The sequence below is a fragment of the Carex rostrata genome, chromosome 12 (genome assembly GCF_964058835.1).
Source record: "Carex rostrata chromosome 12, lpCarRost1.2, whole genome shotgun sequence".
NCBI classification, from domain to species: Eukaryota; Viridiplantae; Streptophyta; class Magnoliopsida; order Poales; family Cyperaceae; genus Carex; species Carex rostrata.
In genome coordinates this window covers 5,981,098-5,998,176 of record NC_135929.1, presented here as the reverse complement: position 1 = coordinate 5,998,176, position 17,079 = coordinate 5,981,098, and the positions used below count along the sequence as shown (strand labels likewise).

Sequence of the window (17,079 nt, the reverse complement as noted above, 5' to 3'; positions counted from 1 at the left end):
CCAAACTTAAGGCGGATGAATATTTAACCGTATTGGCCGGAATTTGATCGGTCTGGACATTTTAAAAATAGCTACAAAACCTGAATATATTTGATAATTTTTATTTAACGTTAGATATTAAAAAAAATATCGGCCTTTTCAAGACAGGAAAAAGAGAAACAAAAAATAGAGAAAAATTTACTGTGTGATGGTTATTTAATATTTAATTATTTATTGATATCTATGAGTATTAATTAATAAAATTAAAGGCCAATTTCCCTCCAAAATTAAAGAGGTGATATTCATTCCCTCCAAAAATTAAAGAGGTGAACGTGCGAGTAATTAGAGCCATTAATCAAATTCTTGATCAGATGAAATGAAACCATCGAAGCTTGACCACGTTCCCTGTGCCAATTAAATGCCTAATTATGTGCATATGAAAAATTTAAACCATGATTACATCAAAATACAAGCTTTACTCCCCTGGAGTTATTAGCGGATTCGATGGTTTCTCCATTCCGGGAACTATTTGCTAATTGGGGTCAATCCTTGTTGGATCCGACCCAATAAGGTGACACACACCCAACCCAATAGAGCTGACTAAGTAGTTAGTACTGTTGTTACGTTGATATATATATATAGAGAGAGAGATGGGCTATGGCCTATGGGGCATTGCAATGTACAGGCACCCTTGTGCATTGGACCATAAATCATCGATTCAAAGTCCAAATGACCGATTTAAACTATTCATCTTGTTCTCCATATTAATATGTGCTTGGAGACCAAATTTTACATTTTTTGGAATTTTTTTACAATTTATTAAGCCACTTTGAAAATCGCTGATCTGGTGGTCCAGAAATTTTTACTGTTTTACTGTTCATCTGGATTTTCAGATTTTCAATAAATCTAAAAAAATAGTAAAAAAATTCAAAAATATATAAAATTTGGTCTCCAAGCACATATTAATATGGAGAACAAGATGAATGGCTTGGATCGGTCATTTGAACTTTGAATCGGTGATTTATGGTCCAATGCACAAGGGGCCTATGCATTGCAATGCACCATAGCCCATCTATATATATATATATATATATATATATATATGTATATATACAGAGGAGGGTTCAAATGCCTCCATTTTTTGTGCCTCCATCATGCCTCCATTTTTAAAAACTTAAATAACTCAAAATTTAAAACTTAAACGTCAAAATAAAACCGTTAGATGTGATCTATGTTGTTTTCTCTATGTGCCCCTAAAAAATTATCACATTTTGATTTTGCTTTTATATGAATTAATAAGTTGAAAAATCAACGTCTAGAAATTATCCACATTTGTATACATTTTTACAAGCTCAAGATGACAATCAAAACAAAGTTGAAATGCCATAATTTTTTACATGTGCATAGATAAAATGATATAGTTCATATCCAACGGTTTTATTTTAAATTTTAAGATTTAAATTTTGAGTTATTAAAGTTTTTAAAAATGGAGACATGATGGAGGCACAAAAAATGGAGGCATTTGAACCCTCCTCATATATATATAGGGGAGGGATCAAGTTACAATAATTTTTAAGTTACAACAAGTTACCACAACCATTTTCTACATTTTCAAACTCCAAATTGTCGATCCAAACCGTTAGATGTGATCTCCACAGTAAAATGTGCTTGGATACCAAATTTTACATTTTTTTGAATTTATTTTACTATTTATTAAGATGGGTAGAAAATTCAATGGTATGAATTTGTGAATTGTTGAGAAATTGGATAAAATTTTCTCTAGAAATAGACAATAATATGATTGTGAACAAACTTATGCTCAATTTTCAAAATCCAAAAATAAGCAAGCGCCTGCCCTCTAATTCAATGTGGCTCTGCCACTACACATATGTGAAGTACGAAGAGAATAAATCTTACACAATTGACTGCATGTCTTTTAATGTGTAAAAATTGAGTGAACCTTGTATTAAAATATGTTAGGTGAGAGTTAGATTATTTCAGAAACGTTGGGATGAAAATTTGGGTCAGTGAAAATAGCGAGCTAACTCAAAATTAAGAATAGTTGCTAACTCAAGTGTTTGGATGAAGTGAGAATAGACTATTTTTTAGGTTAGACTATTCAAATAGTTAGTTCTATGTTTGATTGGGTTTAAATAGCTATAATAGAAAAATCCAAATCTTTCATCTTATTATAATTGACAATTCTAACAAAAAGTGAAATTTAACCATCCAACGCATAATAATAATATATAATAGTCGCTAATCCAAATTAGCACCATTTTTATCTCATCCAAACGTTTGAGAAATTGTGAGCAGTTCTCCATTTTAGGACTTCATTATCGGTGTTATTATCTCCACAGTGCAATCAATCCAGCGAAGATTTTTATTAATATCCCTGAAACAAATGTAAATTTTAAAAATGCCCCTGTCCCCAATTTTTTTTTAAAAATGCCCTGACCGCCTGGGCCCAGGGCGGCCCAAAATTCCCTGTGGGGCGCTAGACCCTGAGGCGGCCCAAAGCACAAGTGAGGTGCCACACAGCAGGGCGCCTCATATGTGTGTGTGTGTGTGTGTGTTTTTTTTTTTTTTTTTTTTTTTTTTTTTTTTTTAGAGAAATCTTAGTATTTTGATTTGAATAATTTTGTGAAAAAAGTTTAGGGTTTATGTATATGTGTATGTCAAAAAATAAAATATTATGAGTATGTCAAAAAATGTAAAATTTGGTCTCCAAGCATATTTTATAATAGATTGAACATCTAACGGTTTTAATTATATTGTTACGCTTTTAATTATATTGTTGAACTTTAATTGTATTATTAAACTGTGTTACAATAACGAAATGTAAAGTGCAAACAACATAATACCAACATGAACATGAAATAATAAAACATAATGTCAACATAATGCGCGCCAATGTAATACAGCAGTCCCATAGTAAAAATACTACAGTCATAAATATATTACAATAAACAAAAAAGTTCACACAAGCAAAATAGCAAGTTTATCTGCCCCTACCACGACGTCTCAATAAACCTAACAAACGACTAGTTGTACTGGTATGAGCTGCAGGTGCGGCATTACTTGTAGAGGCTTGGCAACTAGATGATTGGCTCGGAGTAGGGGGGGTTGTGTTCTACCAGTTGCTTCAGCAACAACTCTAGCATTTTCTCTTTCGTTGTGCGCGTTTATGGCATCTGAAAATAAGAATACAATTCAGTTAGTAATATAATAAAATCATAAATGAATTCCGAAAAATGCTACATACCTGCCCTGCGCCTGTCAGAAACGGAACGGCGAGCCTGATTTCCCGATGGCCTCCTACCACCCATCTCGTCCATGGTCATTATAGCACGTTTGTGTCTCCTCCTCCCCTTCCTTATCCATCCTTCTGAAGGGAGTATTCTATCACCTTCATATGCAGGCCACTCGTGCTGATCGGGATAAGAATGGAAAGATCCACCCCAAGTGGAAGCAAGGTAATCGGTACGGTACATGTCAGCAACATAGTGATCCTCGCAGTAGTTCCTCATTCGGCATACCGCCATCACGTGACTGCATGGTATGTGACTTAGTTGGGGTCCCTGGCATGTACAGGTTACCGCCCTGGCATCTCCGAATTTAACCACGTACTTGCAAGCCCTCTTGACAAACGCCATAGTGCCGTCTGGTTTACGGCTGGTAGGAACGTACTCATTTGGATTTTGCACTTCGAATTCTGTTCCATCATTACCCATCGGGATCACGGTCATAGTTGCACCTTTGTCCCTGTGTCGTCTTAGTTTCTCCTCCACCCTTGTTGAAAATGACTGGTTCATCCTTATTAATTATGCGGCCTTAGCACGTCGTTCCTGAAACCAGGCATTTAACTTGTAGAATGTGTCCTCTACAACTGCAGCCGCAGGCAACATCCGGCTCTGCTTGAATACTGCATTCAGCGACTCGGATCCGTTGGTGGTCATAATTCCCCAACGCCAACCTCCATCACGGGATTGATATATTTTCTCTTATGCTGGATCTTCGTTGACATCTCGGGGATTATTTTTGCCCACCTTCATTAAGTAGAGATTTGCCTTTGGCATGTACTACATAAAAAATAAGGAAATAGAATAATGTAAGTAAACAATTGTACTAAAAAAAATTGTTTTCTTAAAGTACAATAATATATGTAAACAATTGAAATACATGTACCTTTGCAAAACTGCTAGTCATCTCTACCACCCTTCTCGGCTTTTTCTTTCTGCAATTCCATCTAAATGTATTAGTAACCCACTTGTCGCCCCCGGTTGCCTTGGAAAGGTTCTCCGCAACGTGTTGCATACACAACCTGTGCACACACTGGCCAGTACGTGTTGACCAACCATAATCTTCACGATCAAAAACATATTTTATTCCTTTGTGCTGGTCTGATATCACGCAGAAAAACTTCCCTTCCCCAATCACCTGTCTTCTTAAAAACTGCATAAAGAATCCCCAGTTCTCGCCGTCCTCTTTATGAACAATTGCAAACGCCAAAGGCAACAGCTGGTTCTCAGCATCATATGCGCATGCTATCAGTAGCCTCCCCTCGTAACGGCCAGACATGAAGCATGCATCAATGCTGATAACGGGTCTGATGTATGGCACAGCCTGGATACAAGCACCGAAAGCCCATGCTATGCCCTTGAATTGTTGAGCTCCCTCTATTAGTACTCCGTCTTTATCAAAAAAAGGGCCATGCCATCGCTCATATACGGTGCCGACATTTGTACTTGCCATGGCCTGGAGCAATGGTGCCAGATAGCCATATGAATCCTTCCAACTACCGAATATCCTGCAGATAGCAAGTTCACGACCTCTCCACAGCCTGTTGTATTTTGGGATTACATATTTGTATTTGTGTCTGACGGTCATAGCCACCGCCTTGATGCTCATCGATGGATCCAACTTAATGTCCTCCTCAATTGCATCGACAATTAGTGATGTCGTCAGCTGCGCATGGTCTGTCCTTGTGGACGCAGACTTGCATGTATGAGGTGGTTCACACTTCTTAATCATCCATGCTTCCCCTGAACCCACAAGGGTTGCAAAAAGGCGGAACTCGCAGCGCGGGTGAGTTTTACACAGCACAACTAACCTTGTTCGGTCCCTTTTGTGTAGTATACATTCCCAGTTGCCGTGAACATGAGTCTCATTTATTTTCTTTACAAGTTCGTCTATGTTGGTATAAACTTGCCCTGCGGCAAGTTCTTTATTGTATTCAACACGAGGACCGAAGAAACTAATGTCTGCCTCTTCGAAAGCTGTGGTGTCGTTGAATGTGGCGACCGGATGCTTACTTCCCCGACCTGTAATCGGGAATTTTTCTGCCCTGGATAAACCTGGTACATTTGCATCACCATCTGATAAGTCATCAGCTTCCCAAACCCCTTGGTATTCGTCCCCCGTTTCCATTTCCCTTTCTGGTATGGCATCAATAACATCAACATCAATATCAATATCATTTCGATTAACGGGTACCGGTCCTGACTCTGGCATAGTTGGAAATCTAGGGATTATGGGTGTCTGTCTGGGTGGTGGTGGCAACTCTTCAGTATTTTCTGGGGAGTTGTGGTACCCCTGGTTGTCATAACCGGGGCTGTGGTACCTCTGGCTGTCATAAGGGGACTGCTGGTGATATTCATGTTTGTCATAAGGGGATTGCTGGTGGTACTCCTGGTGGTCATAAGGGGAGTGCTGGTGGTACCCTTGGTTGTCATAAGGGGAGTGCTGGTGGTACCCCTGGTTGTCATAACCCGAATTGTCATAACCTGAAGGTCCCGCCCCAGCCGAACTTGAAGGTCCAGCCTTCGTCCGGGGAACCCTCTTCGAATATATGTCCATCACCGGGACCCCACAAGCCACAAATTGAGTATACACAACTCTCCACAAATTGGCATCTGTTATTGGAAACTTAACAAAGTAAGGTCTACCCCCCACACGTGAGTTGTCAATCCGTGTAGCCAATTCTATTTCATACCTGTTGGGGTTTACATATGTCTTTTCGTATATTAGCTCCTTCAGTTCCTCAAATGTGGTATTTTCATTAATCTCGAAGCCAAATGCGACTTCTTTCGTGTAATGCACGCCATCTTCATCCCTTTCTAGCTTGCCGCCAACATACAGTGCAACTAACATCTCTTCTTTAACAAACTACATTTAAAAAAAAAAATTACAAGTATTACATGACATAATAATGGGTACAATAATAAATGACTAATTGAAAAATAATTAAATTTTTTTTAAAAAAAATTACAATGTTGATACAGTACGTGTACAGCAATTGCTACAGTAAATATACGGTATGCTACAGTGCATGTACAACTAAATTGCTACAGTAAACGTACAGTACGCTACAGTCAATGTACAGTAGGCAACAGTAAATTTACAGTAGGCAACAGTAAATGTACAGTACGCAACAGTAAATGTACAGTACGCAACAGTAATTACAACAGTAAAAAATAACTACAGTAATGACTAATTATTATAATTAAAAAACATACCTATTCACTCAGTTTCTCGCCTCGAGCGAAATTCTCAAATCGAGAAGTGACAGAGGCAGAAAACGGGGTTTAAATCAGATTAAATATGGGGCGCCCTGCTGTGTGGCGCCTCACTTGTGCTATGGGCCGCCCCAGAGGGTGGCGCCTCACAGGGAATTTTGGGCCGCCCTGGGCCCAGGCGGTCAGGGCATTTTTAAAAAAAAATTGGGAACAGGGGCATTTTTAAAATTTACATTTGTTTCAGGTATATTAATAAAAATCTTCGTCAATCCAGTATGTGTATCTTTGTACATGAAAAGTTCTAAACATGTATACAAAAATGGTTGATTTTTATCTTTATGTAAAATAATAATAATTACTGACACACCATTGTAGTATATTTAATGAATTAAAAAAAATATTAAGCTTCAGTTGATTAAACTTTAAGATTGTGAAATTTTAATACACACACTCAGTTTGGCCAAATATGATCAAACTTATCCCTAAAATTACCAAATGCATTTGTCGCCTTTTTTTAGTATATGATTTGACTGTGTGCATGCTTTTTTTTTTTATGAAAATATGTTTAATTATATAGGAGATGTCTGGTACCAGTAGGGGTGATTAATGAGCGAGCATGAGCGAGTTAGGGTATGCTCATGCTCGCTCATTTTGTAAATGAGTGAGTTTAAGTAAGTTGATAAATGAACAAGTTATGAGCGGCTCATGAGTTATGAGTACTAAAATTTAATAAATTGTCATAATTCATTTAAATAAAATATAATAAAAATCTAACAAAAATAGAATCATATTACAAAAATCAACAGTATCATCAATATTTCAACAGTGATACTTTCACAACTATCGTCCTACAAACAATAATAGAATATAACAAAAATCAATAGTATCATCCAACAAAGTGTAATACTTTCATAGTAGCATCTATGGACAACAATCAACATATTACAAAAATAGAATAATCTAACAGAAACTAACAACAGCACTAATAAAAATCCAACAACTATCGTGGTAGAAATTATGAATATTACATAGGATTTAATGAGGCAAGGCTGATGTGGCAGAAATTTATTTGGGATTGAATGTGGCAGGGATTAGATATGGCAAATCCTAAATGAGCGAGTCGGGGCATTCTCATGCTCTCTCATTTAATAAATGAGCAAGTTGTTAATGAGCAAATTTAAGCGAGTTGATAAATGAGCGAGTTTAAGTGAGCATTTAATGAGCGAGTTATGAGCGGCTAACGAGTTATGAACAATTTACTCACCTTAGGTACCAGTACCAGGCACTGTCTCAACATAGATAAACAAACAAAATTGCAAGCTGGACTTGTGAATATTATTAGGGCATCTAAAATAATAGTGTAAGATTTTACAGCATTGTCTTATTGCAAAATAATTATCAGAAGATATAGGACCTTTTTAGATAAATTTTGAATCTGTTTGATATGTCTTAGTTATTTCCTTGTCTAATAAAATAAAATATAAATTCAATTTAACAACATAAGATTGTTAATACCACGTGTATTAATTTTCCACGCATGTATAAAAATTATAAGATTTGAACTTAATTTTATAATTTCCAGAAAATCTAAGGTTCAATCCGAAAATGATTCCAGAAGAAATCGACACGTGTACGCCCAAACGGGTTTTTCCTAATCGGATTTTCCCCGGATCCGAAGAGAATATTCTGGTTGATCTGATGTGACGATTTGGGAAACAGTGTGTTGTCCTGTGAAGCCAGAAATACAGAACTGGATAACTCTTCTATCGTGGGGATAATAAAATGGAGATATCCAGATTTTTTTAACTGGAGAGGATTGACCAAAGGATGCTTAGCTGGAGGGGTAATGAGAAGCGCTTAGGGTTCTCTGAATGGGCCAGCTGGCACACTAGTACACTGCACATGGCCAGCTTACTATGTCTCTTTGTAATTTCTTCTTCCCCTTTTGCCCTTCTTCACCTCTTCATTAATGTTTGCGAAATCTCTTTCCCGGAAAAATTACAGAGGAACCCTTTTATTTTCGAATATTAAATATGACTTCCCAGCGGGAGTATGTCAATTAAAACACACATTATTTTTCAGATAATATTATGATATTAACATCACAGCAACTAATACAAAATGTCACTTCTATTATATTATGTGTTATTTTTTCTCTTTTTTTTTTAACTTTTGTTGATCACTTTTTGACTATAGTTAATTAATCTTTTGTCAAGGAGAGATACACAAATTAAACATGTATAACAGTCAGTTAATCAAGAATTTAGTATGGCTTAAGTTTCTCTAAAACCACATAATTTAGTTGACTAACCATCACACACGTGTCAATTAAAGTGACTTCTATTATTGTGAATTATGTCGGTGTAGCAATTAGTCAAATGATACACAGCTTTCTAGTCGGTTGACACGTGTCATTTTTACTTAATTATTTTTGTCGGTATCCAATAAGCGATTCGGCATGCACATTAATATCTGATTTGACTCAATCGTTGAGTTATTACATCATTGTAAAAAATAACATGCATGCATCTCCTTCTAAGTAAATTTTTCTTATCCTTGCGCTTTCTTTATTAATGATAGAGAAAATTTTATAGGTTGGTACAAAATCACAAATCATCTAATTATTACTAAAAAGATATGCTTCGTTCGAGTAAAAAGTTCCTCCGTATATATTATTATTGTTGTATTTCACTGTATCTTTGAAGTTCTTACTAAATTATAGAAGTGTGCTTTCATTATAAGGTACACATGTTTTTATCGTTAGAAGTAGTGCTACGAAAACAATTAATTATTTGTCCATTAAATATTTCAACATTTGATATTTGTCTATCGAGACTTTAAAAAAATTTATCTATCAAAATTCAAATGTTTTATTGATGTTCTAATCTCTTTATTTAATAAATATTAATCGCTGGTTAAATAAACAAATAGTATGGCTTGCCTTCAAATTGAAATAAAAAGAAAGAAAACTCTTTGCTTCTCGGTACTATTTTTAGAACAATATAGACTTTACTTGTTTCATCTGAATGAGCACCGAATTATACAACAATTGCTAAATAAAGACACAATAATCTTTCCTTTCTTAATTGACAAGTTAAATTTATCAAAATATAAATAGTTGAATTAATAAAGTATTTTAAAATTTTGATGAATAAATAACAAACCTTCACTTAAGTTACTCAAATTGTCAAAATCTATTTATATAATCGAATCTAAGATTGAACTGCACCAAGAAGAACTTCTATTATATAAATAAGGAACTTTTTAAGAAACCATATTTTACATTTTTACAGGAAACAATTTGCTTGCAAACTTTTTAATATACTGATTGATTTTACTCACAGTTGTAATAATTTAATTAATTTGGAAAATTCTGTAAAAGTCCCCCTAAAAAAAAAAGATTGTAAAATGGCTTTTACTCATTACCCTTGAACTTTCTAGAGGGGTAAATGCGTCATTTTGTGCCTCTAAATCTTCACTGGCTTATGACTTGCGCAAGATGGAGAGGGAGGGAGAGTGCTTCGTAAGAATCTAGCCATAAATCGTGCATAGAAAATATAAAAATCAACGAAATGAATGTCGCAAAAATTATTGAAAAGAAATTTTATTCAAGGGTGGCAGTTCACAGTTGACACTGCCACATGTATTAATTCTGCATAAAAAGTCAAAAAAGTGTAAACATGTTTACACGATTACTTGATTGATATCATTAAAATAAATTTTAAATGTATGAATATATGTATATAGTTTAAATTATTTTTTTTAGAATCGCTTGATTCTTGATCACATATGATATGATAAACTTAGATTTGCGTTTTGATAAGTGTAATCTTGTTATCATAATTATGATTATGAAATATATTGCCACTGTAACACATATCCCTTCTATTAGATACGGTAATTAAAAAAGTAATGCCGTGTGCCAACAATCATGTGCAATTATACAAAGCATGCATGTTTGCATGTATTTAAATTAAAAAAAAATACTTGTTTGTAAAATTATCTTTAATAAAGATTAGGTCAATTTCCCTCGCCATTAATGATTGTTCAACAGCGTCTCTTTTATTAAGCAATGAAAAATCTAGACACTTTTATTAGTTTTTTTTTTTTTTTTTGTTTACAAAGCTGTAAAAGGAGATTATTTTGACTAGAGAAAACTTTTGTACGGTAAATTTAAAAATTTTGTCTAAGGAGAAGGACTAAATAGCAAATAATGTCCGAAAGTTGAGAAGAAGAGAACACAACAGTACAACACCGACCCGAGTAAAAAACGGAACGGAAAACCCAATACCAGAAATAGCATCGTACACCGGGTCCACCTGAATTCACCGAGGTAAAACACTCCCTGCCAGTCTCGCCCCAGCTGTACCAGAAACACAAGGAAACCACACGTCAGGTAGACCCGGTTTATCTGAATATTTTATCCTCACCCTCGCCTCTCTCTCCGCTCTTATTTCTTTCTCCTCACTCTCCCTCTCTCTTCTTTTCTTCTTCTTCCTTTTTTTCCTTCTCTCCGCTACTCTCTAAAAACTTCTTCTATCCTTTCACATTCATTCCTTGCTTCCCTCTTTTCTACTCACGAGATCTGTCCTCTCTCCATCCACCTCTCTTTCTCTCTTTAACCCTATATTACTCTCTCTCTCTCTCTCTCTAAATCTGTCTCTGCTTTTCCCATGCCATACCGATAGATCCCACTGGCAACCAATAACTAGACGAAAGCACTAAAGTTTCCCACTTTGTCGCCAAAATGTCGCACGATCAGAGGCCCGTATCGGGTCTCTCCAGCCGAATGGACATCTCGCTCAGCCTTGAAGAAAACAAACCCGACACCAAAACCTTCCCAGACTTGGGCTCGCCCGTTAGCCCGCTACGGAGCCGCACTGGCGGACCCGCTAACACCAGCAGCAGCTCCAGCTCCTCCGGTTCCTTCTCTGCCAACCGGGTCTTACCGGGTACGAGAAAATCAGGGGAGCTTTCAAGCGGGTCGGGAGAATCCAGTCCTACCGGACCCCGACCCATGCACCGCCGATCTGGTTCTACCGGCCCACTTATTTACTCAGGTGGCACCAGTAGCAGCCACAACTCCACTGGTCACACTAGTGGTGGTGCCTCTAGTGGAGTGGTAACTGGAATCTCCAGTACAGCGAGCTCTCCTGTGACCAATGTGCTACCAGCCGGTAATATCTGTCCCTCCGGTAAGATCGGCAGGGTTGGGGCAGTACAGCCTCGTACCAGTACCCGATCTGATGTTCTCGGGTCAGGTACAGGAAATTATGGGCATGGAAGCATAATGTGGGGCGGGTCTGTATCGGCGACCAACCCGAGTTCGTCTAATTTTCAGGAGGCAACCAAGAGAGGAAACGAGTATTACAAAAGGGGTCTGTTTTTGGATGCCTTGAGGTGGTATGATAAGGCAGTGTCGGTATCACCCGACAATGCGAGTTGTAGAAGTAATCGGGCTGCGGCTTTGATTGGCCTGGGACGAATTGGTGAGGCATTGAGGGAATGTGAGGAGGCAGTGAGGCTTGATCCGATAAACGAGAAGGCGCACTACCGGCTCGCAGGGTTGAATCTGCGGTGAGGATTTGATTTCTGTCTTTTTCTTATATATATTTTTTAAATTGGGTTACTGTTCTTGTTTTGGTTTGAAAGTATTGGTTTTATGGCTGGGTTTTCATTGTCTGATCTGTAGCGGTGCATTGCAATACATGTATTTATGTATCTTGTTTTGTAAAAATATTCTACCTGCATGAGTTCATGGCTTCAGGCAATGTGGATTGTCAATTCAGATTCACTGATAATTTTTTAGTTGATTATTCTATAAGCTTTTCGGGGCAGTTGGAACTGATTCAAGCTGGGTTTTGCTTGTCTGTTTTGTTCTTGCTTTTTTGTGTATTATGTCTTGAGTTCCAGTGGTTATCTTCTGTGAGTTGTTGATAATATGTTATATTCTCGGTTGGGTTTTAATTTGTGATCCTTTTGCATTTGGTAGTACTCTCTTTTCGTATATGCTTGCAAGTTTTGCTTTCCTTTTCAGGTGCTATTTTGCATGATCATGAATCTAACAATTTCTTGTAAGCTAGAACATAATCCCTTTTTACCTTTTATTTCGCCGTTATAAATTATCTGCCCCTGTAATTGAAGCAATTTGATAAGTGTACTGAACTTTACAAATTTTAATTGGTTTTTTTTACTTAGATTTAAAATTTTGATGTCTTGAGAATAAAGTGGAAAGTCAATAACTTTTCCTGACCTGTATGCATTGAATATAATTGTAGGATGGGCTTGGTAGAGAGTGCAAGGAGGCATTTTTCTCTTGCTGTGCATGGGCAGTCGCCTGATCAAACAGAGATACGCAAATTGCAAGAAATTGAGGGCCATTCTGCAAAATCCATTGATGCTAGAAGAATTGGTGATTGGAAGAGTGCTTTGAGGGAAGCTGATGCCACTGTTTCAGCCGGTGCTGACTCATCTCCATTGGTACAGTTACTATGTCTCTGAAGTTTTATATTGGCCCCAACAAATTTTACCAATTTGCTAAATCTCTAAGCTATGTATTTATATAATTATTCAACTTTTGTAGATATTTGCATTAAGAGCAGAGGCTCTTCTTAGGTTACATAAGCTAGATGAGGCTGATTCAACTCTTTCGAGATTGACAAAACTGGAGGGCTCGGTACCAGCATCCTCTCCAGTGAAAGTTTTTGGGATGCTATCCAGCTCCTACATACAGATTGTTCGAGCGCAAGTCGATATGGCTTTGGGGAGGTATGTTTAACAACTTCTTGCCAAAAAAAGTAATGAAAATTAACTTTAAAGGATAATGTATACAAGAATTGAAGCTATATTTGTTCTCATCTATTTGTGGCTATAATTTGTTATTTTCGGAGATAGTGAGGAATTATGGGAATTAACTTGTGTTATTTAAGTTATTGAAACCCTCTTATTCACTGCACTAGGCGTCTCAAAATGGAACCCATGTAGCCCTTTATAAGATCACAAGCATCGTGAACTCCTCTGTTCGTTATTTTTTTCAAAACAATGCTAAAACTTGCCCTTTTTGTCCTTTTGTTGAAAACTGTACAAAGGGGATTTGGTCCTTTAGGATAAAATAAAGTAAGGCTAGATGCGTAGATTTATGATACAAGGTTCTGTGAGGGGTCATGAAATCTTTTATTATAATATAAATTTTAATTTATTTCTTTTCTTTATACATAGGTTTGAGACAGCGGTAGCAGCATCTGAGAAGGCGAAACAACTCGATCCCACAAACACTGAAGTCACATCAGTCCTCAACAATGTCAGACTAGTGGCACGTGCAAGGTTGCGTGGAAACGAGCTCTTCAAATCAGGCAGCTTTGCTGATGCATGCACTGCCTACGGGGAGGGTCTGAAGCATGACCAGTTTAACCCGGTTTTGTATTGCAACCGTGCAGCATGCTGGTCTAAGATGGGGAGGTGGGAGAAATCAGTGGAAGATTGCAATGAGGCACTCAGAATTCAGCCAAATTACACCAAGGCCCTCCTTAGACGTGCCAACTCCAATGCCAAGGTTAGTTGTTCTTGATGCTATCTTTAGCATTTATTTTCTTTTTGTTTTTTTGTAGAAGTTTTGATAAATACCCTTCTTGTAGGGTTGTTATTTGAACTGTTGAAGTTCTTTTTTAGTGTTTCTATGTGATTAAATTCTTGTCTGTGTAAACTTTCCCGACAGCCTTTCTATTTTGCTTAACTTTTAAATGTATTAGTATTATTACTATCACTATTACTATCACTTTCACTTTTATTTTTATTATTTTTATTACTACTTTATTACTACTTATCTTTATTTTATGATTGTGATTGGGTTTCATTTCTAGCCTACCCCAACTTGTTTGGGACTAAAGGCTTGATTGTTGTTGTTGTTGTTTTAAATGTACATTCGGAATTGTTGTTTTGCTAGCTGTTAGTTCCAAAGATTTTTGGCAATTCACATAGGTTTGTTAAAACATCAATTTCATCAAACAGAAATATATATATTAAAATGAGCAGATGCTAATCTTTGTCTGCATTACAAATTACAAAACTAGTACTTCCCTACTGGTTATGAAATAACTAAAACTAATTTGGTGTTCAGTTAGAACGGTGGGCTGAGTGTGTGAGGGATTATGAGGTGCTGAGGAAGGAGTTGCCGGGAGACAAAGAGGTGGCAGAAGGGTTGTTTCATGCCCAGGTGGCGCTTAAAATGTCACGAGGTGAAGAGGTTTCCAATTTGAAATTTGGAGGTGAAGTTGAAGCTGTCTCAACGTTAGAACAGTTTGAAGCTGCTATCTCTCTTCCTGGTATGGCGTCTTTCTTTTCATCTTATGGAAAATTACACGCGGCAGTCGAAATTGCATTCGGTCAATCCGACCAACATAAATTCAGAGTATCTGATAAAAACTTTACTTGTTATTTTTTGCATATGAATCTTGCATTATTGCATGCAATCAATTCAACCACCTTAAATTGGAAGACTTGATAAAGTTCTTTTCAATTCAATTTTGTTTTTGCAATACATGTGTTATTATTCCATTTTTTGACTTGGATGAACGGTTTTGGTCCTATGTACCTTGGTTGGCTTAATATTTTTGTTTGTTAAAAAATATATAATATATATTTTTTGTGAAAATCATAAATTTGAAGAGTTGTCTATTTTTGACATGTGCGATCTGAAACTTCCATTTGGAGCCTTCTTCGGAATGTTGAAATGTAAACTTGCTAAAAATTCCGAGAGATTCAATCCTTTTCTTCCACTCTAATATTGTCATTGAACTAACCATTGTAAATTTTTGCAGGTGTATCGGTTGTTTATTTCATGGCTCCAGGAAATGCACAATGTACCCAAATTAGCCCCTTTGTTGACACACTTTGTACCCGCTATCCCTCTGCCAATTTCCTCAAGGTAAAATAAATCACTTCTTATATCAAAAAGCATTATCAGTCGAACTTATCATCAAGGGACCAGAGAAAAATTGCATAGAAAAACATTTTGTACTGTTATGGCTTATTTTTTACTTATTTTTGTGATGTGTAGGTCAATGTAAATGAGAGTCATGCTGTGGCTAGAGCAGAGAATGTGAGAATCGTACCGACATTCAAGATATACAAAAATGGTACAAGAGTGAAGGAGATGATTTGTCCCAGCCAACAAATTTTTGAATACTCTGTTCGACACTACAGTCTCTAACCCGATAATATTTGTCAAGTTACCATTTTGCCCCTGCCCTGTTCATCGCATTTGCATAATAATTCATCGAGCCAAAGCATGAGTTAGGATGGTAGATAGAAGGGTCCATTTTTTCCTTTTAAAATTTTTTTAATTTTTTTTTTTCTATTTTGGTTCTTTCATTGGTCGATGCAGAGAAAATTCTTTCATCTTTGGCTCTCATTTCTCAAATTTTTTGATCTCCCCAACCCACCACCGTTTGTTTTAAGAAGAGGCATTGTTTAGAGAGGGAAAGAGGGATCTGTTGGATGTAAATATACACCATACAACAAACATTGGCAGCAGCAATGGTGTATGTATCGTTTCATTATTTTTCAAATTTGGTGGGGTTTTGTAGAAAAAGGTGGGGAGGATGGTGCCAGTACTAAAAGCTTGTAGAGAGAGAGAGAGGGAAAGGGAGAGAGATAGAGAGAGGTAGGTGCAATGCAATTGATGATGTTGCTGCTGTCTTGGTGCTGATAGATATGTTGTCATTATTCTTCTTTTTTAATCAATAAAATACTTCAATATTCTTTCTCAATTATTTTTAACTTTTTTACCATGTGGTCCCAGTAAAATTCTCTCCTATTCACTTTCCATCCCTCTTGTCTTTCTCAATAACGTTAACCTGGAGATCTTAATTTATCACTTTTTTGGTCACATCAAAATCTGGGATTTAGAATTTTGAATTGATAATCATGCGTTGATAACAACGTTGCATATAACACCGGGCCCAGCCAAGTACAGGCTTAGCAATTAACCAAGGGAATTGATGGAACCATCTCAGTTAACGAGGCGGATCTCCTGTGTCGCTCCAGATGTTAATATCTGTGAACCATTGTTGAACTTGTAAGGCAAAGCATGAAACATTTCTAGTATGCATAGTAACAAACAAATAGTTCAGGTTCCATTCGGCGGGGTTAGAATTCGGCGGGGTTAGAAGTTTGTGATTCGGGTATAATTCGGGAATGATTCTGTACAACAACGAAGCAACAATTTTTTTTTAAAAAACCCTAAAAAAATCACTTTTTCATGTTTTTTTATCATGAATAATTCGTAATTTGCATAACGTATTATACGTTTTTTTTGCATTTTATTTTTAGTTCGGTCGTTAACGTAAAAAAAATGAATAATACGTGAATAAAACATGAATTTCTCGCGAGTCTTGTCACTATGCTAGTATATTCTATTATAGACTTTGAAAGACGATCGAGGAGATTTCGTCTTTTGTCTCCCGTCATAAAATCACTTTTTAATTGCTTGATAATAATTCTAAAGTTCAAATAATGAAAATAATAAATTTGCTAAGTTTATTCTATATTATTATTTCTACAGGCCTATAGAAACTCAGCACAT

At 36.5% G+C, this 17,079-nt stretch overlaps 1 protein-coding gene across 1 annotated transcript; it reads left to right on the top strand.

The window, feature by feature from the left end:
* The first annotated feature begins 10,976 nt into the window (after positions 1–10,976).
* On the top strand, positions 10,977–16,264 carry LOC144562958 (inactive TPR repeat-containing thioredoxin TTL3-like). The gene is made up of 7 exons (XM_078312325.1): positions 10,977–12,074; positions 12,776–12,977; positions 13,081–13,265; positions 13,716–14,049; positions 14,614–14,818; positions 15,314–15,420; positions 15,553–16,264. Exons 1-7 carry the CDS (start codon positions 11,245–11,247, stop codon positions 15,703–15,705), a joined length of 2,016 nt encoding a protein of 671 aa, XP_078168451.1. The 5' UTR covers positions 10,977–11,244; the 3' UTR covers positions 15,706–16,264.
* Positions 16,265–17,079: the final 815 nt, after the last annotated feature.

Bases quoted from the DNA above. Each gene is read 5' to 3' on its own strand.
- LOC144562958 (XM_078312325.1), top strand. From the start codon at position 11,245: ATGTCGCACGATCAGAGGCCCGTATCGGGTCTCTCCAGCCGAATGGAC. The intron at 13,266-13,715 runs GTATGTTTAACA...CTTTATACATAG, and splicing joins GTCGATATGGCTTTGGGGAG to GTTTGAGACAGCGGTAGCAG. The intron at 14,050-14,613 runs GTTAGTTGTTCT...TTTGGTGTTCAG, and splicing joins GTGCCAACTCCAATGCCAAG to TTAGAACGGTGGGCTGAGTG.